The sequence below is a fragment of the Ornithodoros turicata genome, chromosome 2, assembly GCF_037126465.1.
Source record: "Ornithodoros turicata isolate Travis chromosome 2, ASM3712646v1, whole genome shotgun sequence".
In the NCBI taxonomy this organism is placed as follows: Eukaryota; Metazoa; Arthropoda; class Arachnida; order Ixodida; family Argasidae; genus Ornithodoros; species Ornithodoros turicata.
In genome coordinates this window covers 58,473,973-58,499,016 of record NC_088202.1, presented here as the reverse complement: position 1 = coordinate 58,499,016, position 25,044 = coordinate 58,473,973, and the positions used below count along the sequence as shown (strand labels likewise).

Genomic DNA, 25,044 nt, shown 5'->3' with positions numbered 1-25,044 from the left:
TTGCTGGTGGTGATGCTGGGAATGAAATGACGAGCCCCTTCACAATAAGGATCGAAGTCCTATGTTATCCAGAAAGGTGAAGAGAGCTTTGAGGGCAGAGCGCTGGTGGGCTGGATGTGGCCAGGGGCCAAGCAATTTTGTGAGAGAGATTGGGAGAGAGCCCAGCTGGTTCCAGAGAGTCCAGGGTTTCCAATCTCCTTTCGTCGGATTGACAGCGATTGCGCTCAAAAAGTCGTCGAGCGCCATGTATGGGAGCTCCGTAGAGAATGATTTTCGGCTATTTTCTAGATGGGATAGATCCTGAATATCACTTTCAATTATCATGAATTCTAGTAAATTCGACACGCTCTTCATGTTGGTGGGGTAAAAAAGTGACCTTTACCTGGCAAATTTCCGAGTTCGGTTCGAAAAACACAATAAAAATAATAAATTACATAAATAAACTTACGTTACATAACATTCACATCAGGAGTTGACAAAAACCTAATAAGAACAAATGCCGTTGACCGCATGATTCTAGGTGGCGTAGTTTTTTTATTAGAATTCAATGACACGTTTTCTGGGATACCCTGTATAAGAGGCAGAAAAGAATCGATCACAACCACGACGTACCTGTAATGTTAGTCATAGTCATAGTCAATAGTCATCGCGTTAATTAGATTAACCACCCTCAAATTTTTGACATGGTTACTGAAAGACACTGTATATATTTTGCAGCATTCGTCAATTATGCTGAAGACTGGACACCATCGGACAGTATTACCAACGAACAGTTCGAGAGGTACCATAGGTCTATAAGAAGACCTATGTATGGGAAGCACCTCCTGGAAAATGGTAGGCGATATCTCATGTTGAAGAATGAGAAAAGAAACTCTATAAACTAGGCGTATCCTGTCCAAAAAAAGCGTGCACAGAAGTTTGAAGTACAGATTCCCAGACGACCTAAGCGAATAACGTGAAGCTAGTTGCTGATATTGACCTAAGGAATCGAGGAAAGAAAATAATGAAATATCCTTTTGTCGCATACCAATAGGCGTTTAACTGTGAGGTGAGGTGACGTATTGCTCGCGACACGGTCGTCTGAAATCGCCTGTCAGTAGGTCTACAGCACATATTTCCTTGACTGCTTTTGAAAACGTTGTTTCAATATTGTATTTAAGGCTGAACCATATGCTGCCCCCTGCCACTTTCTCTTTTCCTTTTCTGCTACTCTTTTCTCTTTCTTTCTCTGTTTTTCTTTTTTTCTCTTTTGGGTTGGGAATAGCAAGTCGGCCTTGGCCTGTCTGACCTTTCCCCCGCTCTCTCTCTTTAATAAACATATCCCCCCCCCCCCCATATGCTGCACGTGTTTCTTACTCGAAATAAATGATCTTGCAAAACTTCCGAGGTTTGAAATGGGATAAACCACGGGGTGCTGATTTCAGACAACCGTGCCGCAATCAGTACGCGTATACGGAGAAAAATATTAGAGATGTTGTGTTCGACGATCCTGGAACCGGCTTTCAAGTCAAACATGACTGGAACCATACTAAACAAGTAACTCCTGCAGCGGCACCTGCGTTTGTCTTCAAGGCGTTGCAGCGCAGCTCATTGTTATCGCTTATATTTTGTTGTGGCATATTGGTAATGATTCAACCCTTTTATTGTTTGTAAAGAGTCATTTGCAACTTTGTGGGCTATGACAAGCGCACCGCGTGGTGCACTTGTCGGCGCCCGGGGTGGCATTGCTTTTGATGAAACAGATGGACGTGCAGCCACGATCAACTCTGATGATGGTCAGGATATGACCACGAGTGTTTTCGCTGCATTCGTCAGCTTTCGTTATACTTGAGAAAAATTGTCGGTTTCGGTATTGGCCGGTATTGGTGTGTTTTGGCTAAAGCCAGCATACCACCGTTTTGCTAAATGATGAAGCTGCGAACCCCTGTAGCACGAAATGAATATTTATGACAAACAATGCCACATACAAAACGGGACAGAACGGAAAGCAGGCCAAAGCAAGCTCATAGAGCCCATGTATATTAGGAGTCTAAAAGCGCGTACAACGCATTCGGCTGACAGCGCTCTGCATTCGTTCGCTAGTGGCACGTTACCTGTGGTACAGCGAAGCTTTCAATGCGGTTTATTTGAGTGAATATTGGGATCTTTGAGGTTCCATTTAGGCGCCAAATGTTCAACATTTGGAATGTGGAACGTGGAAAGTGGAACAACATGGAATGTAAAGAAGGCTTCATTTGCTAGACCGAAGCGCTGGCGGGAAGCCCACCAGCACCATATGCCCCATGCATTCCAAACACCTCATTTGTGAAGAGTTTGAGACTGTACGAACAATCGCAATGTTGCGTAATATTCGTAAAGGGTATATAAGACGGAAAAGTTTGCAAAACTGAAGTGTGCTCAAGTAACTGGCTTTTGTCTTGCTGGATGTGCGGTCTCGTAGAATGCTCCAAACGCCCCTACAAGGGTGAACAAACCCCTTCAATTAGCGGGTGGAAAGAAGTAATTTCGCATATAGAGCCTACGTAGTGCGAATGTTGACGCGGCTTGCAATATTGCGCGTTGTGCAAATATCGTCGCTGAGAAGAAAATTTCTGAAAGTGTGCCGGTATAGGGAGCCTACAGATACGTTATTAGAAGTGTAGAAGAAAGTTGATGCTGTAATTCATCCACTGAGGGTCCGAAGTTGGGGAAGTCGGTACATGACAAGTTCACACCGCCGCAGCCAGAAACATAGACAAAAGGCACACACAAGGCAGGACGAACAGCCCTGTTCGTCCTGTCTTGTGTGTGCCTTTTGTCTATGTTTCTGGCTGCGGCGGTGTGAACTTGTAATTCATCCACATGCGTTGATGTCGAATTATGAAACAAGTATGGCTATTCCGACACTCGGATAATGCTTAGGTTGCTACTTTTTAAAGGGACTATGAATGAAGGGACCGATTTTTTTCTTCGTTTCGTTCGAAAGAAGACATTTTTCTGAGTCTAGAACCGAAATTTTACTTTCGTCGCGCGAGTGGATTTCTCGGGAGCGAATTTAAACGGAGCGGCGAAGGGAGGACAGCTGGCGCCGCGCCGTGACAAGCTGCCGAGCGGAGACACAACGGGTAACTTGACGCGACCACGGCCGGCTCAGCAACACGTCATCGTGACGTGTTGCCGAGCCGAGGAATCCCGCCAGGAGCATGCGCCGTAGGATCCCGCGTATGCGTTCATCGGGAGTGGAAATCTCCATGACAGCAGCTTTCGCGCGATCGGCAGATTTCGGCAGTGGCGGCAGCCACAGCGCGAGCTCGCGGCATTACTTGCCATTGTGCAACACCGGTGACGTAACGGGGAACCGAAGAGCGGTCCGTACAGTTAGGCGGCAACCGCATGGAGCAACTTTTGCCAACTGAATCGGGCCAACGGAGCGCCAACTCAGCGTGAACGGAACGGTATCGAAGCTATGCAACCGCATGGAGCAGAATGTCCACGTTGAGGTTGTCATGGTGAAGCGTCGGCCTAGCGTTTACCACCGCTTGTTGCACGCGATGTGGCAATGCTTACTGTAGTAAACTGTTGTACGCATTGTTCAGTAACATAAATGATATTTTGGCGGTTCTTGAAAAAGTACTGTGCTAATAACATCTAGAAATCAGGTGTTTACAAGAAATTTTTAGATACGAAGAGAATGTTGGGTTATGAGTTTTTCTAGAAATGCTGCAATGCTGACTAAGGAAATATCAGACTGCATTTTTGTTACCGTTATCTCCTCACACATTTCCGATTTGCCATGTGCCACAAATAATATTTTGATGTTTCGTTTAGTCACCTTCGCCTTGCACACACATTGCCACCTCCTGCCAAAGGATATATTTTAAGTTGATGTCCTTATACTGAACAAGTTTGACGTTCCAAAGGAGTGGCCTCCTTGAAACCTCCGATATTAATATATCCACGTCGAAGTCCGCGCGACGGGCCATTGCGTGTCTTCCTAGGAGGCAGGGCGAAAAGTGCAAAGCCCGAAAAAAAAAAAAGAAAAAAAAAAGCGGTCACAGGCATGGTCACAGGTGACTTTGTCACGTGCTTGTGGCATTTCCTGTGAATCGTATTTTCATTGGCGCAGCGGTTCCGTCGGTTGGTGTCACCTCTCCTCAGACTAAATATCTATCCTTGGCAGAAACCGGCTCATCGGTCCGTCGTCTATTGTTCGCTTAGTAGGTCACCGTTCCTTTTAAGTTCTGCTGCCATTCAGTTGGCAAAAGTGCTCCATGCGGTTGCCGCCTTACACCATCGGCAGGGAAATATGCGCGGGAGAGGAGGAACGCGGAAGAGACATTTCCAGCGCGCGCTCCTCGCAGAGTGGAGCGATTTTGTCCGGAAAAATTTGTGGCATATTAGTTTCTCTGCGGGAAGAACAGTTTCCATCGAAAAAAAGTATGCGGGTTCGGGAAATTTCATAGTCCCTTTAACATCTTTGTAATAGTCGAGCATTGTGCTCCGTAATGAAACCTCGGATACCAGGTCTATTCAAGCGTAAAATTCTCTTCAGTGAGCAGAGGATAATTTTCGCTATCTTTAACTAGCGATACGATGGCAATTGTCGAAAAAGCCAGACACCCTCGGGATTTGAACAACGCACCTCTTGATTGCTGGTCAAGTGCCCTACAATGTTGATGTTCTAAGGCATTCAGGCTTGTGCTGTGCCTGTTCCCGCTTCAAAACAGTAATTTTCACCATTTATGTTATCACTGTTCCACTTCATATTTTCGAAGACACTTATGAAGTCTATCAGCATTACAATCCATTGCACTGCGTTATTGTGATCAGGATATCCTATCAGAGATTCCGCTGTCTTGCAAGTGTTACCTACCTGTTAGAAGAATATGTGCGGACACGTGTTTGAATGTGACGCGCACACACATCAGATAACAAAAAGCAAAGAAAGAAAAACCTGGGGTGCGCTCGAGCACAAGTGCTGTGAAAACGATTGCACTATCGTTTGCATCATGAAAAATGCAAAAATGAAAATTGTTGTGCATGCCCGATGGGAAACGCGGAAGTATCCTTATAGCAGCAACGTGACGTCAGTCACTATAAAGGAATCAGGTGATTTGCTTATCATGTTTTCGGACACAGTATCCTGAAAATTCTGCGTTCACCTAAAACGAATAGCGAGTTTTACACTCTTAATCTGGAGACGCGCACGACCCACACGTGCGAACGTGCGACCCACATAGCGAGGAAAGCTGAAGCGACGGTCTCGGCAGTGGAGTCAGAGATGTGCGTGGCCTCATGCCACCTGGTGTACCTGTCGACGGCTGTTAAGATGAAGCGACACCCGGCTGAGACGAGGAGGTGGCCGACAATGTCAACGTGCACGTCGTCGAAACGTGCGTCCGGGAGGTCGAACTTGCCATGAGGTGACACGGTATGGCGGTGGACTTTCGCCCGTTGGCACGGTATGCATGTGCGTACCCAAGTTGTAATGTATCTGTGCATCGATGGCCAAACATAGCGCTCAGCAACGAGGCGTTTGGTGGTGCGTATCCCTGGGTGCGCCAGGTCGTGCAAGGCCGCAAAGACCGGGCGGCGGTACGCTTCTCGAACAAAAGGCATCGGCTGCGCTTTCGAGGAGCTACAGCAAAGTAGGAGGTCACATCCAGGAATCGGAATGAACTTCAGAGATGAGTGGCTCCGCTCACGCAAGCGCTGTAGCTCGTGGTCAGCGGCTTGGGCGGTGGCGACGGCCTCGGGAGACAGTGGCGAGGCGGATACAGCTTCCACGCGGCTGAGAGCGTCGCAGGGCCGTTCTCAGTGCTGTTGACATACTACACGTCGGTGGAAAAGTCGGCAAGAAACGATATGTGACGTATCTCACGAGGAGAGTAGCGTGTGCTGGCCGAGGTGAACGCGTACATGAGGGGCTTATGATCCGATTTGATCTTGAATGGGCAGCCCTCAAGAAAATGGCGGAAGTGACGCACGGCGAGATAGGCGGCCAGCAGTTCTCTGCCGAAGCTGCTGTACATCTTCTCCGGAGGCTTGATGCCCGTGGAGAAGAAAGCAACGGGTCGCCAAGCGCCGTCTAACCTCTGCTGGAGAACACCGCCGACGGCTATTCCGGATGGATCGATCATGAGGGCCGTGGGGGCGTCGTGCTTGGGGTGGTAGACTATGGTTGGAACCTGGTTGGTTCAACCTGGTTATGGTTGGACTTGGGGTTGGAACCTCTACGCGCCAAAGTGACTGATAAGCTCGGCCATGCTGACGTGTTTCAGGACACCATCACATTTCAGCAGTGGGTACCCGGCGATAGAGCATCACTTCGAACAGTACTTCTTCCCATCGAGGAATTTTCCGAGAAGCTGATTCTTGAACTGAATTCACTAAAGAGACGTCACTTCGTCAGCTCGTCGCAGTTGGCTTACTTGCGACAGCTCAAGGCTGACCTTCCCTTAAGTGAGCGATTGTTCAACTGGATTATTCAGAAGGCTACTCCTATCTGGCACTAAAGTTCACCACAATCGTTCTACTGGAATACGTAGCAGGCAACTGTACATCCCACAGTGGTGTGTTTTTGCTGCAAATCTGACTCAATCCTGCAGCATTTGTCTTATGTCATTATTTCCGAATCCCTGACTCACGACAACGCTTCTGTACACTTCTACCAAAAGAAGTTCCTCCAGCATCTCCTACCCGCTCACGCACACATAAAAAAGTTGCACTATTTCTCCGACGGCGCTGCTTCTCATTATAAGAACAAAAAGAATTTTGTGAAAATAATTTTTAGATACCGGCAACATGCAACTTTTTTTGTAGACCCACGGCAAAGGTGCATGCGATGGGATTGGAGGAACTGTTAAGCGGCTGGCGGCATAGGCGAGTCTGCAGAGGCCTTTTGATCGTCAGATCATAAATCCACGGAATTTATTCATTTGGGCTGAAGAAAGCCTTCAGAACATATTGCCCATATCGGGGTCCTTTGGAGATGTATTGGCGGAGCAGGCTGCGTTGCAGGATCGCTATGAAATGGCTCGAGCCATTCCGGGAACAGGAGAACTTCATTACTTTGAAGCCATCTCAGCTAACACAGTGAAGGTACCTGTGATATCAGCATACACCGAAGAAAAACTTCACACTTCACTACGCCAAGTACAAGCCACCGCACCACCGTACGTCAGGAAAGACTATATCACACGTGCTAGTTGACCATTAACTGTGTATATGCAAATGTGAATGTTTTCTGGGTACTTTGTGTGTGACATAACACTGTGTGTGTTATATTATATCAAGATTACTTTGAATGTGTCACAGTTTGCGTGCTTATTCTGAGAGAGAGAGAGAGAGAGAGGCACCGCAAAAGCGTGCCTGACTGTGTTATCTTTTTCCTGCTTTATTGCGGGGCTTTATTGCGGGGTAATTTCCGTGTCGCGTTAAGAATTTCTACCCACATGCTCACACAATATCAAAATCAGCGCGTCTCGGACAACTAAACAAACACCGGTAGCGTTTCAAGTCTTACAAGTTGAAGAAGGCGTGCGCGCGGAGTGTGCGCCCGCTTGCGCATCTTGGACAGAAATTTGAAAAAATTATTAAAAAAAAAATACCCTGGAGATTTGTTTATATTTTGAAGTGGACAGGCTGAGCTTCATTTTAGCATTGACGGCATGTCGGTATCAGGATGGCAACTTCACCTTTTATTCATTCGAATATCGGCAATTTTCGAAAATTTGCATATTGCCCGCCATATTTAGCAGCCTTCTCCTTTAACTGAGGGAATGAATTTTTTTTTTTTTGTTCTACGTATTAACCATGCCCACATCTATCAGGACACGACATTGCATACTTGTGCGTGCATCCAGTGAACAGGTAAAGATTGCCAAATATGCGACAAAAACGTAACAGTTATAGCCTGTGGCACGCCTTAAATACACACTAGGAACTAAGGGGCAGTGCTTTCTGATCAGTCTCGAAGTGACAAATCTCAAATAGCTTGAGCCGTTCCCTGCGGAGAAGCCATTAAACGCACCCTACTTTTTGGCCCCTCCCGCCGACTTTGGCGCCGCCTCTGGTGAAAGCCGCGTGGAATTCGGCTGAAATATTTTTCTCGCATTCATAATTCAATGAAACGAAGCAGAAGCAACACGACACAATACACTTACCAAAGATTATACTTACTTATTACAGGTATCATGCAATAGCATTGAAGAGGTATCACACATCAAACACAATATGTTTTATTAATGGTAATCATGCACACAAGTTTTCAATGAATCACAATTAAAATGGAGTAGCACATTTAATCAAAGAAGATATTTTTCATCAATACGATTACAATCAAAATTAGCAGTTTTATTATTAGCGTTCGTATTGGCACGTTGTGCTCGTTAGGCGGGGGAAGCTTCACTGCCGTCGCTGCAATCTCTGTTACTTCCGCAACGGATAGCTCGAACTTGTCCCACAGGTCTTCAGACGGAGGTTCTTTAAGTATCTTTTCCAGCTCATTCATGAGCCCCGCTAGAACGGTGTTGGCAGACTGGATGCAGTAATACTTCCGAGGCTTTCGCGTGTTGCAGGAGTCGCAGCTGATTCTAGTGGAGATCGGTTTCCAAACCCTGAGCTTTGTTCGCCGTGCTCCTCAGTAGCTGGTGTTGGTTGATTTATTATAAAATGTCTGAGACGTGAGATTGCAATAGTGGAGTTTTCATTACAAGTTCTGATAGATGTACGTAATTTCAAGCATAACAGGGAAAGGTAAGTTGAATATTCCAACACGAGACAAATTTAATTAATCAGAATTTTATAAAATGATCGGTGGTCGGCAGGTTGGTGGAGGGTGGTGCGTTCGTTTACCGTCATGCATTTTTCAGCCTAGGCCAACATCATTCGCTTTTTTTTTTCAGGTGGCGCGCGAGCGGTTTACACTACAGTAGGCACATGCACACTGTCATCCAAGCCCGGCGATGACACCGTCACACGTGGGCCGACTAACTTTGACAATTTCTTCAACTGGGCCGACTTCATTCGTAATTTTTTCCACTACAACTGCTGCGCGAGTGCGGTATACATGCACGTATAGACATGCACGCTGCCAACATAGCCAAGCGATGCTACCATCACACCTGGGTCAGCTTCACAGGCATTTTCTTTTTTTTTTCTTACAACAGCTGCACAGTGGGCAGTTTACATGCAACCCTACCAAGCGACGGTGCCGTCCCTCCTGGGCTGACTTCATTCGTAATTTTTTCCCCTACAACAGCTACGCGGTGGGCGGCTTACATGCAGGTACAGACATGCGCTCTGCTAACACTGCCAAGCGATGCTACCATCAAACCTGGGCCAGCTTCACAAGCATTTTTTTTCCTTACAGCAGCCGCGCAGTAGGCAGTTTACATGCAATGGACAATCATAAACCAAAGTACAAGTTTAAGTATATTTATTAAAGCGAACAATGGCAGGAATTATGCTGTGACTCTGTGTCAAGGAGAAAAACACAGCCAAACCTGCCAAGGAGAAAAACACAGCCAAACCTGGGGTTCGCTCGAGCACAAGTGCTGTGAAAACGATTGCACTATCGTTTGCATCATGAAAAATGCAAAAATGAAAATTGTTGTGCATGCCCGATGGGAAACGCGGAAGTATCCTTATAGCAGCAACGTGACGTCAGTCACTATAAAGGAATCAGGTGATTTGCTTATCATGTTTTCGGACACAGTATCCTGAAAATTCTGCGTTCACCTAAAACGAATAGCGAGTTTTACACTCTTAATCTGGAGACGCGTAGATGCTGCGTGACGCTATTTTTCTCCGTCGTTTTTAATATCAGCGTCGCAGTCTGCTTTGCCGAGCAGAGGTTCAGCGTCACATCACCAACCGACAGTGAGATGCAAGCGACATCTGTGACGCCTTTGAAACTAACGCCAAGGCTTGGTGGAGAGAGGAGAGGGCGTGCTCTGGCTTGTTGGCATGCGCCCAGCGCGTGCTCGGCCTTTGCAGCCGCCGGCTCTAAAGAGAAACACACCGCTTCCAAAATATCGTCGCTAGTGGCGTCGAACTATTTTTCCAGTGGTGGAGCGAAAAAAAGTGCTGCCATAAACATCATCATCATCATCATCATCACTTATTTTCCTTGAGGGCTCATGCTGGCGTTATACAGGGTTGCTACACAAACTGTAAACGTCCTCCAGGAAAACGACATCTGCATATTTGTACAATAGATGTAAAATAGCAATGCAGAAGTATTGTAATTAAATAGCGCTTGGTGGTGAGCTAGTTGGTATGAGTTCAGTGCGTCCGGCTTTTTTTACTTCTGCGCAGTGCCTAGACCTCTATGACAAGTAATGTGTAAGGAACTTCGGGGACTTGTCCCCGGGAATCGTCGTCGCGGCATGAACGCGTGCCGCGACTGGAAGCGAATATCGTCCGATCCGCAAGCCTTCTGCGAAGAAACCACACTTTCCTGGGGCGGTCTGGAGCTCAGCAAGAATGTGTCCCTTTGACACCCAGCTCTTTGACTGGGTGTCACACTGTCGTTATCAGTCCAGGGCGACTCAATAAGAAAAGCCGGGTAAATGACAACAGCGGGTAGTTTTGGACATCAGTACGGTGGAAAGTGAGGAGCCAGCAATCCGATTAACAGCTAGAATATTTTACTATGACAAGTGAACATATACATAATATGAAGACAACAAACAATCTGCGATACATATCTCTTACCAGAGGTGTGGGCTTCTCCGATGTCTATGGCGTTTGATAATCATGTAACGCTGCTGCAGACAACAACCTGATGGCGCTCCCTCGACGTTGCCGTTGCAATCCGACACGTGAACACAACACCGGTACGACGTTTCGTCACACGCCAGCTCGAAAGTGGGCACCCTGGCCACCACCAACTGAAATCTGTGGCTGCGCCTCGCAAACCGCCCTATAACAACCTTCAATCGGGCGGTATCTTTGTATCCTTATTTCCCCAATATGTCTTGTGTCTTGCGTGCCTTTCGCGATTCCCGTTTGCGCCTCTGTCCCCCCACCCCACCCCGTGGATTGAGTCTGGTAATGCTCGCGCCTCCCGGTACACACTTTCGGACTGATTTATTGCACTTCGAAACCTCGACAGTGCACTTCGTACCACAAACATTGCCATGGTCAACTCCAGAACCCTGTGAACCTGACACCTTTGGTATGTACGAGGGGCGTTCAAGTCAAACCGGGACTTTTCGTTTTTCGCAAAAGTAAAATGAACTTACAGGCGAGAAATTAGTTTTATTTTTCAACGTAACCTCCAGCTGCACTAATGCACTTGTCCCAGCGTTTCACGAGGGCTTGGATGCCAGCAGCGTAGAAATCTTTACCGACGCGTAGCAGCCATGATCGGACCGCATTCTTGACCTCGTCGTCGCAGCTGAAGTGGCGGCCCCCAAGGAACGCCTTCAGTGGCCCGAAGAGATGGAAATCGCTGGGGGCGAGGTCTGGACTGTAAGGGGGATGTGGCAGCAACTCCCAGCCAAGTTCCTGTAAGGTGCGTGTCGTGAGATGCGCGGTACGCGGGCGTGCATTGTCCTGTAGGAGGAGGGCTCCTTTGCTTTCCGAAACTGGAGGTGTTCATGAATGATACTGTTCAACGTTCCCGCAGAAAGGTCCGTCTTTCGAGCCAGTTCGAGACATGTTATCCGTCGGTCCTTCAGGATCAGGCGCTCCACAAGTCCATCCATCTCAGTGAGAACATCCATCTCAGGAACTCTGACACTGAGCTCTGAGCCGCCACGGCCGGGATCATCCTGCACTGATGTACGGCCGTCTCGGAACCGTTTGCACCACTCAAACGCTTTGCTGCGGCTAAGTGTATCGTGGCCATACTGAGCCTGAAGTCTTCTGTGAATTTCAGATGACTTTACGCCTTCATTCACGAGAAACTTCATGACAATTCGCTGTTCGATGTGCGCGCTCACCTCGTTGTCGGCCATCTTGTCTAGCACTTGTCTTCTGTTTCGCACAAACTTTGGACCACTACGTGATGAACGCGGAGGCCTGTCGCGTGTGAAAATGATGAAAAAGAAGTAGCGGGAGTCATTTGTACACTCAGGAGACAGAGAGAAACACAGGAGAACCAGAAATGGCAAAAACGAAATCATCCGCCATTCCATTCTCTGGTCTGTCGAGTTTCTTGATAATAAAGTGACGAACGAACAACAGCACACAAGCAAGTGATGTAGTGGGAAAATATTCACCGCTTATTTGTTTAACGAATATGTATGAGACGCGCACATAGTAAGCCGAATTTAGGTAGCAAGCGATGAATTTGCGAAAACGAGCGCGTCAACTTTAGCGGAATGAAGCTGCCGAGAGAAGGCAACGCCTTCCATGATCACTAGAATGCAGCTCCCTTGTGGTCACGCTTCCCTGACTGAGTCCGAACCCCTGTTATTTGCGACTCCAGCGAAGCCGTAGCCGCCTGGCGGCGATTTTGAAAAGCTGCGACTGCAGGTTCGAGATCGCGTCGACAGGGAACCAGTACAGCGGTACCCATTTCTCTTGCTTACGGACAGAATGCCCGGAACAAAGAATGTACGAAATCGAAAACATGAGTGTTGCACTACTAATTTCTTCTCAGCATGTTGGAAACACGCCACGCTTCATTTTCATCATTTCCTAATCAAGAAGAATGGAACAGAATTCTCATGCTGTATGTGCTGACCCATCGCACGACTTTCGTGATCGACTGTGTCGCCGCGGTTTCATCTTAATATTAATCTTCGGAATACAGAACAAGGAACCGGCGTTTCTTTGTCTTGCTGACATCTATGCATTTTCGAACCTCATGCAAAGTAAGCAATATCACCGTACTAATGCGGCATGGACAAGCATCCACTAAGGGTGTTCCCGCAAGAGAAAGCTTCTGTCTGTTGTCGCACACGTATCAACGAATGACTCGCAAAGATAAAAATATCAACTAAGTTGCACGTGAATACCAAGAGCAGTGCAGAAAAAGAATACTTCACTGTGCCAGAGCATGTCTGCAGCGCTCAGATTTTCGCCGCACAGCATTTGACATGTCAAATAATTGTACATCTATGGTGTTAAGTGAAGACAAAGTGTCAGATATACGCGTGTGTGCCACGTGTTTTCAAAATATGTATCCTTCACGTATGCCTTTGACATGCAGTCACAGAGTTCTGCAAACATCACGTCATATGAGCACGTTTTGTCATCACCAAACGAAACAAAGACGTGTTCGCTTGAGTTCTTGCAAATGCCCATGTGTACGTTAACTTGTTCATCACAATTTTCTATGATTGCTTGTGCCTCAAAGTTCGGACAAACACTAATTCCTAGAGACACTACACTTCCAACGGAGCTGTTGTTCATTTGCAGCACTCACACACTACGGGACTGTCGGAGGAGAAACTCAAAAATGGCATTACCTGGCAGACTACTAATCCACATTTCAAAACACATGCTAAGTCACTCTTCTTAAGTAACTTACCCCTCTGTACCTTCTTAGATTCCAGAATGCCTCCTTCGTTCGCTCGACTCACGTTTGTAAACGAACTCCGACGACGGAAACTTTTTTGCGTACTTCTCTGAGTTCAACTGGCACAGTATGAGATGACCAGAAGACAAAATTAATTCCTTTGTCATGAAGCACGTCAATTTATGCATATGAAAAACAAACAGATTAACATAGTTCGGTCGGCACCGCAGTCCCTACGCTCGCTTTGCTCGGGAGACCTGCACTCGTCCGCCATCTTGGAATTTCGGGGCGCCAGCTATAGTTCACTGGAGTCGCGACTAGGGACTCTGGCGACAAACTGGTGGCGCCGCGATGCGGCCTCCGGAGAAAGTACCTACCGTGATAACCATCGGATAGACAGCTTTGTGTACATGTGAAGTGCGAGCGGTTTTTTCTTTTTTTGCCACACTGGAACTGGTGCATCGCTAACTGTGCAAGCACTTAAAAGAACTTTACTAGGGACCTGATGTTTCATTTCTCGTGATTTCTGTGCTTCCAATACCACCGAGGGCACTAGACTGGCAGCGAATAGCGTTCGTGACGCGCGTCCGGCCATAGCATGATGTGTGCACAACATGAGCGAATATATTCTACTTCTTTTGTTCTAGTTTCGATGAAACTGAATGAGGACCTGCAAAAGTATCAGTGATTTACAGTTGCCACTTTCGTGACGCCTAAACGCCGTTGGATACCGTATCACCGTCAGATACATCGACCAAACTTACTTCGAGATAATGATTGGGATGTCTCATGATTTCATCGACAATGCCCAGAGTCGATATTGCTCCCGGTAAATTTGGCTGACGAGCCTCACAGTGAGAACGGAAGTTCTACGTTGTCCATAAAGGTTGGTATTTACGCATCGACCGTTTCATAACTGTCGTCGCGCAAGCCCACGGCGGTAGCCGAGGTACAAAACTCGTGTCAATGGTGAGCTGAATATTTGTCATCTGTACCCTCTGTAGCCTGCATACAGGGTGTTCAAAATTAAGCTTTCACGAGCGCTACGCAAAGACAGCGATGACAGGAAACCGGATGATAACTTTACGCTACTTGTGTAAGAAACAGGTGCTGCTAAATACGTAGCACCTGTTTCTTACTCAAGGAACAGAAAAATAGCACCAGTTTTCTTTTGTTCGCCTATTTATAAAGTGCTAATACAAGCTTAATTTTAAACACCCTGTATAATTTGTTCTGTGAGGATCTCTTTAGCGTTATTGTTTCTCATGATATTGGGAAAACTGAACCACAAGTTCACACAATATGCTGTCACCACACGTGTTTATTTGTATGGATAAAGCGGACGCACGATGTGGGTTTCAGTGACGAAGGTATGTGCGCAGTAATGTGCCAAAACGACGATACGATGAGACTTGGTACGATGAGACTTGGTCAAAAGTGTCACAAGTGACTGGAGTCAGAGAAATGTGCCTAGTCTTTACTGGTAAGCTAGGATTTTGTGAAGCATCGAATAACCATCCTCTCGACGTACCACTTACAGGTATGTAGACGGGTAGAAATCCAGTGAACCGGTAAGGAAGTATGAAGGGAATTGTATCAGGACCAGTGCCCCGATATTTCGAACATAGATTGTTCTTCTTCTGCGCACCGTCCTCATCATTGACATGGTAATTAAAGGGTTAGGTATGACGTCTTCAAGGTTCAAAACGAATTGTGGGTCAACAGCCCGGTGGGAAGAAAGGGTCCGTTCAGGCTTTTACGTCCAAAGTGAATGGCCGCTTTGTTAGAGTGTGGAGGGGATTATGTCAAAGAAGTCATCTGTGCTCCAGATCGGGGACAGAAGCGCGAAGTTCACGAACACCGGGACGAAACGGGACAACAGGCGAGAATGGGCGAGCTTTCCGAAAGGTAAGGAGGTTAGTGGTTACGTGGGAAGAATAGCTGAAACACGGCAAGGCCTAGCTGAAGCTGGAGAACCCCCAGTGGAGGTCCTCCGCGAGCGTGAAACGGCTCGACACTTCCTACGTTTGCGTACGCACGTTCCCCGTCACCCACTCCTCAGGAAAATTCGATACTGTCCTGAAAGCGATTCCCATCGCGTGGCGCAGAGGACACGCTACGCTCTCAAAGGGTTCACACCTAGGGCTGTCACACCGTCGAACGCCCCCTGGTTTATGCCTGTGCCACCCACCTTCGCACGTCTTCCTGACCTCCAGGCCCGCCGAGCTCAGGTTCCCCCTCAAGTCCTTTGACCCCATATTTATGCTCTCGTAGACGCGAAGTTGTCCACCTCTACCGCCGCTTCCACCGATGACGCATCTCGAGATGGCAAGTCCGCGTCAGCATTTGTCATCCCCGACGAAGGCGTAGTTCAAGGACGTCGCCTTTGGCATTGTACATCACCCACAGCTGTGGAACTCTACGCCATACTTTTCTTTTTGCAGCACATCGTTCCTCCCCCCCCCCCCCAGAATTGGGTGGTCTTTACTGACTCAGCATCTGCGAATTGAAAATTCTGGCATACGAGGCTCCTCCGCACCGTTGATTATGGATGTGTTAACCGCTTACAAACTTGTCTACGAAGCAGGACATAGGCACACTCTCCAATGGGTTCCCGCCGATTGCGGTGTCGAAGGCAATGAACTGGCGGGTAGCGCCGCCGAAGCAGTTCTCTCGTCTCGGACACGGACGCGTATTGCACTGCTGAGAGGCGATCGCCGGTCCATACTTCGAAGCCTTGTGACTCCTCTGGGTACCCGCCAACGGACCGCTGACATACTACCCCCGCCATGCTGAGCAGTGTTGACCCAGCGCTCGCTTTCCGCATGCCAGCACATATCTCTCGTCAAGACGCCGCATTAGTTCATCGAATGCGCCTCGACGTGGCCTTCACAGCACAGTGGCGCTACCGCTTGGGACAAGTTAACTCTCCCCACTGCAGTCACTGCGGTGCTGTTGAAGATCTCGAGCACATTCTTCCCCATTGTCCACACTACCACCCTCCCGCTCCGTACTCTCCGCCTCCCTCAACGAGCTAGACCCCCCCCCCTCTCCCTCACAAAATTGCTTGGCCCCTGGCCGCATCCAGCTCACCAACGCTCTGCCCTCAAGGCTCTCTTCGCCTTTTTGAACGCCACAGGACTCCGATCCTCACTGTAACGGGACCCATTACTTCATTCTCCGCTTCACCTCCAGCAACGCGGTAGAGTATCGCCCCCGGCGTTGTAACTCCACACCCATCATCCTGAAATAAAGTTGTTGTTGTTGCTTTGGTTACGTGGGGAAATTTTCAGAGAAAGCAAGGTGTTTTTTTAACATATATATTTGTAATACACAGTTGTGACATGCAATAAAGAAAGTAAAAGGTAGCGGTCATGCAGAACATGACAGTGTCGATAGATGATAAGGGGGGCAGAATAGTATGAGGGAAAAGGTCTGGAAACCCTGCCCACACCGGTATGGTAGAAAGAGGTAACACAGATATAGCTTATCGCGTCCGACTTCGGCTGGGACAATACCTTCCCTCTCCCAATTTCAGGAACTGTCACTTTTTCTACTATCACTCTGTGGGCTGGGTTTAAAACCTCCTTTCGTCGGACTGCCAGCGATTGCGCTCAAAAATTCCTCGCGCGTTATACTCAAGTGCTCCGAGAAGCATGATGTTCGGCTATTTTTCCGGACAGGATAGATCCTGAGTATCATTGTCAATTATCATGAATTTGAGTAAATTCGGCACGCTCTTCACGTTCGTGGGGTACAAAAGTGACCTATACTTTGCAAATTTCCGAGTTCACTTCGCAAACATTTACATAATTAAACTCAGGTTAAGTACATCAGGAGGTGGCAAAAACCTAGTAAGAACAAATGCTGTTGACCGCATGATTCTAAGTGGCGTAGTTTTTGTACTACAATTCAATGACACGTTTTCTGGGTATGTTTCAAGAAACACTTTGCTTGCTCTGAAAATTGCCCCACGTAAGCACTAGCCTCCTTATCTTATCCTTATCGGAATGCTCGCCCATTCTTCCCAGTTTCCTGTTTGGTCCGGTTGTTCGTGAACTTCGCATTTCTGTAACCGGACTGGAGCAAAGATGACCTCATTCACATAATCCCCTCCACACTCTAACAAAGCGGCCATTTACCTCGGCCCTAAAAGCCTGAATGGACCCTTTCTTCCCTCGGGGCTGTTGACCCACAATTCGCATGAACCTTTAACACGTCAAATACGTCAATACCGTGCCAATGATGAGGACGGTGCCCAGAAGAACAGTCTTTGTTCGAAATATATGCGGCTCTTGTCCTGAGCAGTGGTTGATATAGAACGTATATATATATATATATATATATATATATATATATATATAGATACTCATTGAACGATGCGACAGCACCAGAGGACACGTGTTTCGCCGTGTTTGCGGCTCGTCGGCCCTGGGTAGCTGCGCATCGTTCCGAATTGGCAAACCAGGGGTCATTCAGCGAGCGATATACACCTGGGAGGGTGACCGAGCACTCCTCAATGCCACAGTGCAAGCCACTGAATTATAAAGAGGGGGGGAAAGCCATTAAAAAAAATAGGTAAATAATGCTAGACGTGTTTGAAATTCAAACTTACAGTTAAGATGGCTTCTATGGCTGCACTTAGAGAAACAGATACTCATTGAACGATGCGACAGCACCAGAGGACACGTGTTTCGCCGTGTTTGCGGCTCGTCAGCCCTGGGTACCTGCGCATCGTTCGGGATTGGCAAACCAGGGGTCACTCAGCGAGCGATATACACCTGGGAGGGTGACCGAGCACTCCTCAATGCCACAGTGCAAGCCAGTGAATTATAAAGAGGGGGGAAGCCATTAAAAAATAGGTAAATGATGCTAGACGTGTTTGAAATTCAAACTTACAGTTAAGATGGCTTCTATGGCTGCACGTAGAGAAACAGATACTCATTGAACGATGCGACAGCACCAGAGGACACGTGTTTCGCCGTGTTTGCGGCTCGTCGGCCCTGGGTAGCTGCGCATCGTTCCGAATTGGCAAACCAGGGGTCACTCAGCGAGCGATATACACCTGGGAGGGTGACCGAGCACTCCTCAATGCCACAGTGCAAGCCACTGAATTATAAAGAGGGGGGAAAGCCATTAAAAAAATAGGTAAATAATGGTAGACGTGTTTGAAATTCAAACTTACAGTTAAGATGGCTTCTATGGCTGCACGTAGAGAAACAGATACTCATTGAACGATGCGACAGCACCAGGAGGACACGTGTTTCGCCGTGTTTGCGGCTCGTCAGCCCTGGGTACCTGCGCATCGTTCGGGATTGGCAAACCAGGGGTCACTCAGCGAGCGATATACACCTGGGAGGGTGGCCGAGCACTCCTCAATGCCACAGTGCAAGCCACTGAATTATAAAGAGGGGGGGAAAGCCATTAAAAAAATAGGTAAATAATGCTAGACGTGTTTGAAATTCAAACTTACAGTTAAGATGGCTTCTATGGCTGCACGTAGAGAAACAGATACTCATTGAACGATGCGACAGCACCAGAGGACACGTGTTTCGCCGTGTTTGCGGCTCGTCAGCCCTGGGTACCTGCGCATCGTTCGGGATTGGCAAACCAGGGGTCACTCAGCGAGCGATATACACCTGGGAGGGTGACCGAGCACTCCTCAATGCCACAGTGCAAGCCAGTGAATTATAAAGAGGGGGGGGGAAGCCATTAAAAAATAGCTAAATGATGCTAGACGTGTTTGAAATTCAAACTTACAGTTAAGATGGCTTCTATGGCTGCACGCAGAGAAACAGATACTCATTCAACGATGCGACAGCACCAGAGGACACGTGTTTCGCCGTGTTTGCGGCTCGTCGGCCCTGGGTAGCTGCGCATCGTTCCGAATTGGCAAACCAGGGGTCACTCAGCGAGCGATATACACCTGGGAGGGTGACCGAGCACTCCTCAATGCCACAGTGCAAGCCACTGAATTATAAAGAGGGGGGAAAGCCATTAAAAAAATAGGTAAATAATGGTAGACGTGTTTGAAATTCAAACTTACAGTTAAGATGGCTTCTATGGCTGCACGTAGAGAAACAGATACTCATTGAACGATGCGACAGCACCAGAGGACACGTGTTTCGCCGTGTTTGCGGCTCGTCAGCCCTGGGTACCTGCGCATCGTTCGGGATTGGCAAACCAGGGGTCACTCAGCGAGCGATATACACCTGGGAGGGTGGCTTAGCACTCCTCAATGCCACAGTGCAAGCCAGTGAATTATAAAGAGGAGAAAAAAGCCATTAAAAAATAAGTAAATGACACTAGATGTGTTTGAAATTCAAACTTACAGATTAAGATGGCTTCTATGGCTGCACGTAGAGAAACAGATACTTATGGAACGATGCGACAGTACCAGAGGACACGTGTTTCGCCGTGTTTGCGGCTCGTCAGCCCTGGGTAGCTGCGCATCGTTCGGGACTGGCAAACCAGGGGTCACTCAGCGAGCGATATACACCCGGGAGGGTGGCTGAGCACTCCTCAATGCCACAGTGCAAGCCAGTGAATTATAAAGAGGAGAAAAAAGCCATTAAAAATAAGTAAATGACACTAGACGTGTTTGAAATTCAAACTTACAGATTAAGATGGCTCCTATGGCTGCACGTAGAGAAACAGATACTCATGGAACGATGCGACAGTACCAGAGGACACGTGTTTCGCCGTGTTTGCGGCTCGTCGGCCCTGGGTAGCTGCGCATCGTTCCGAATTGGCAAACCAGGGGTCACTCAGCGAGCGATATACACCTGGGAGGGTGACCGAGCACTCCTCAATGCCACAGTGCAAGCCAGTGAATTATAAAGAGGGGGGAAAGCCATTAAAAAATAGGTAAATGATGCTAGACGTGTTTGAAATTCAAACTTACAGTTAAGATGGCTTCTATGGCTGCACGTAGAGAAACAGATACTCATTGAACGATGCGACAGCACCAGAGGACACGTGTTTCGCCGTGTTTGCGGCTCGTCGGCCCTGGGTAGCTGCGCATCGTTCCGAATTGGCAAACCAGGGGTCACTCAGCGAGCGATATACACCTGGGAGGGTGACCGAGCACTCCTCAATGCCACAGTGCAAGCCAGTGAATTATAAAGAGGGGGGAAAGCCATTAAAAAAATAGGGAAATGATGCTAGACGTGTTTGAAATTCAAACTTACAGTTAAGATGGCTTCTATGGCTGCACGTAGAGAAACAGATACTCATTGAACGATGCGACAGCACCAGAGGACACGTGTTTCGCCGTGTTTGCGGCTCGTCGGCCCTGGGTAGCTGCGCATCGTTCCGAATTGGCAAACCAGGGGTCACTCAGCGAGCGATATACACCTGGGAGGGTGACCGAGCACTCCTCAATGCCACAGTGCAAGCCAGTGAATTATAAAGAGGGGGGGAAGCCATTAAAAAATAGGTAAATGATGCTAGACGTGTTTGAAATTCAAACTTACAGTTAAGATGGCTTCTATGGCTGCACGTAGAGAAACAGATACTCATTGAACGATGCGACAGTACCAGAGGACACGTGTTTCGCCGTGTTTGCGGCTCGTCGGCCCTGGGTAGCTGCGCATCGTTCCGAATTGGCAAACCAGGGGTCACTCAGCGAGCGATATACACCTGGGAGGGTGACCGAGCACTCCTCAATGCCACAGTGCAAGCCACTGAATTATAAAGAGGGGGGGAAAGCCATTAAAAAAATAGGTAAATAATGCTAGACGTGTTTGAAATTCAAACTTACAGTTAAGATGGCTTCTATGGCTGCACTTAGAGAAACAGATACTCATTGAACGATGCGACAGCACCAGAGGACACGTGTTTCGCCGTGTTTGCGGCTCGTCAGCCCTGGGTACCTGCGCATCGTTCGGGATTGGCAAACCAGGGGTCACTCAGCGAGCGATATACACCTGGGAGGGTGACCGAGCACTCCTCAATGCCACAGTGCAAGCCAGTGAATTATAAAGAGGGGGGAAGCCATTAAAAAATAGGTAAATGATGCTAGACGTGTTTGAAATTCAAACTTACAGTTAAGATGGCTTCTATGGCTGCACGTAGAGAAACAGATACTCATTGAACGATGCGACAGCACCAGAGGACACGTGTTTCGCCGTGTTTGCGGCTCGTCGGCCCTGGGTAGCTGCGCATCGTTCCGAATTGGCAAACCAGGGGTCACTCAGCGAGCGATATACACCTGGGAGGGTGACCGAGCACTCCTCAATGCCACAGTGCAAGCCACTGAATTATAAAGAGGGGGGAAAGCCATTAAAAAAATAGGTAAATAATGGTAGACGTGTTTGAAATTCAAACTTACAGTTAAGATGGCTTCTATGGCTGCACGTAGAGAAACAGATACTCATTGAACGATGCGACAGCACCAGGAGGACACGTGTTTCGCCGTGTTTGCGGCTCATCAGCCCTGGGTACCTGCGCATCGTTCGGGATTGGCAAACCAGGGGTCACTCAGCGAGCGATATACACCTGGGAGGGTGGCCGAGCACTCCTCAATGCCACAGTGCAAGCCACTGAATTATAAAGAGGGGGGGAAAGCCATTAAAAAAATAGGTAAATAATGCTAGACGTGTTTGAAATTCAAACTTACAGTTAAGATGGCTTCTATGGCTGCACGTAGAGAAACAGATACTCATTGAACGATGCGACAGCACCAGAGGACACGTGTTTCGCCGTGTTTGCGGCTCGTCAGCCCTGGGTACCTGCGCATCGTTCGGGATTGGCAAACCAGGGGTCACTCAGCGAGCGATATACACCTGGGAGGGTGACCGAGCACTCCTCAATGCCACAGTGCAAGCCAGTGAATTATAAAGAGGGGGGGGAAGCCATTAAAAAATAGCTAAATGATGCTAGACGTGTTTGAAATTCAAACTTACAGTTAAGATGGCTTCTATGGCTGCACGCAGAGAAACAGATACTCATTCAACGATGCGACAGCACCAGAGGACACGTGTTTCGCCGTGTTTGCGGCTCGTCGGCCCTGGGTAGCTGCGCATCGTTCCGAATTGGCAAACCAGGGGTCACTCAGCGAGCGATATACACCTGGGAGGGTGACCGAGCACTCCTCAATGCCACAGTGCAAGCCACTGAATTATAAAGAGGGGGGAAAGCCATTAAAAAAATAGGTAAATAATGGTAGACGTGTTTGAAATTCAAACTTACAGTTAAGATGGCTTCTATGGCTGCACGTAGAGAAACAGATACTCATTGAACGATGCGACAGCACCAGAGGACACGTGTTTCGCCGTGTTTGCGGCTCGTCAGCCCTGGGTACCTGCGCATCGTTCGGGATTGGCAAACCAGGGGTCACTCAGCGAGCGATATACACCTGGGAGGGTGGCTTAGCACTCCTCAATGCCACAGTGCAAGCCAGTGAATTATAAAGAGGAGAAAAAAGCCATTAAAAAATAAGTAAATGACACTAGATGTGTTTGAAATTCAAACTTACAGATTAAGATGGCTTCTATGGCTGCACGTAGAGAAACAGATACTTATGGAACGATGCGACAGTACCAGAGGACACGTGTTTCGCCGTGTTTGCGGCTCGTCAGCCCTGGGTAGCTGCGCATCGTTCGGGACTGGCAAACCAGGGGTCACTCAGCGAGCGATATACACCCGGGAGGGTGGCTGAGCACTCCTCAATGCCACAGTGCAAGCCAGTGAATTATAAAGAGGAGAAAAAAGCCATTAAAAATAAGTAAATGACACTAGACGTGTTTGAAATTCAAACTTACAGATTAAGATGGCTCCTATGGCTGCACGTAGAGAAACAGATACTCATGGAACGATGCGACAGTACCAGAGGACACGTGTTTCGCCGTGTTTGCGGCTCGTCGGCCCTGGGTAGCTGCGCATCGTTCCGAATTGGCAAACCAGGGGTCACTCAGCGAGCGATATACACCTGGGAGGGTGACCGAGCACTCCTCAATGCCACAGTGCAAGCCAGTGAATTATAAAGAGGGGGGAAAGCCATTAAAAAATAGGTAAATGATGCTAGACGTGTTTGAAATTCAAACTTACAGTTAAGATGGCTTCTATGGCTGCACGTAGAGAAACAGATACTCATTGAACGATGCGACAGCACCAGAGGACACGTGTTTCGCCGTGTTTGCGGCTCGTCGGCCCTGGGTAGCTGCGCATCGTTCCGAATTGGCAAACCAGGGGTCACTCAGCGAGCGATATACACCTGGGAGGGTGACCGAGCACTCCTCAATGCCACAGTGCAAGCCAGTGAATTATAAAGAGGGGGGAAAGCCATTAAAAAAATAGGTAAATGATGCTAGACGTGTTTGAAATTCAAACTTACAGTTAAGATGGCTTCTATGGCTGCACGTAGAGAAACAGATACTCATTGAACGATGCGACAGCACCAGAGGACACGTGTTTCGCCGTGTTTGCGGCTCGTCGGCCCTGGGTAGCTGCGCATCGTTCCGAATTGGCAAACCAGGGGTCACTCAGCGAGCGATATACACCTGGGAGGGTGACCGAGCACTCCTCAATGCCACAGTGCAAGCCAGTGAATTATAAAGAGGGGGGGAAGCCATTAAAAAATAGGTAAATGATGCTAGACGTGTTTGAAATTCAAACTTACAGTTAAGATGGCTTCTATGGCTGCACGTAGAGAAACAGATACTCATTGAACGATGCGACAGCACCAGAGGACACGTGTTTCGCCGTGTTTGCGGCTCGTCGGCCCTGGGTAGCTGCGCATCGTTCCGAATTGGCAAACCAGGGGTCACTCAGCGAGCGATATACACCTGGGAGGGTGACCGAGCACTCCTCAATGCCACAGTGCAAGCCACTGAATTATAAAGAGGGGGGAAAGCCATTAAAAAAATAGGTAAATAATGCTAGACGTGTTTGAAATTCAAACTTACAGTTAAGATGGCTTCTATGGCTGCACGTAGAGAAACAGATACTCATTGAACGATGCGACAGCACCAGAGGACACGTGTTTCGCCGTGTTTGCGGCTCGTCAGCCCTGGGTACCTGCGCATCGTTCGGGATTGGCAAACCAGGGGTCACTCAGCGAGCGATATACACCTGGGAGGGTGACCGAGCACTCCTCAATGCCACAGTGCAAGCCAGTGAATTATAAAGAGGGGGGGAAGCCATTAAAAAATAGGTAAATGATGCTAGACGTGTTTGAAATTCAAACTTACAGTTAAGATGGCTTCTATGGCTGCACGTAGAGAAACAGATACTCATTGAACGATGCGACAGCACCAGAGGACACGTGTTTCGCCGTGTTTGCGGCTCGTCGGCCCTGGGTAGCTGCGCATCGTTCCGAATTGGCAAACCAGGGGTCACTCAGCGAGCGATATACACCTGGGAGGGTGACCGAGCACTCCTCAATGCCACAGTGCAAGCCACTGAATTATAAAGAGGGGGGAAAGCCATTAAAAAAATAGGTAAATAATGCTAGACGTGTTTGAAATTCAAACTTACAGTTAAGATGGCTTCTATGGCTGCACGTAGAGAAACAGATACTCATTGAACGATGCGACAGCACCAGAGGACACGTGTTTCGCCGTGTTTGCGGCTCGTCAGCCCTGGGTACC

General features: G+C 48.0%; 1 protein-coding gene across 1 annotated transcript in view; it reads left to right on the top strand.

The window, feature by feature from the left end:
- The window catches only part of LOC135383556 (uncharacterized), a 97,064-nt gene that overhangs the window by 46,455 nt on the left and 25,565 nt on the right, over nucleotides 1-25,044 (top strand). Inside the window, exon 3 of the mRNA XM_064612970.1 lies at nucleotides 718-834. Coding sequence (XP_064469040.1) covers nucleotides 718-834 — 117 coding nt within the window. The remainder of the gene's footprint in view (nucleotides 1-717; nucleotides 835-25,044) is intronic.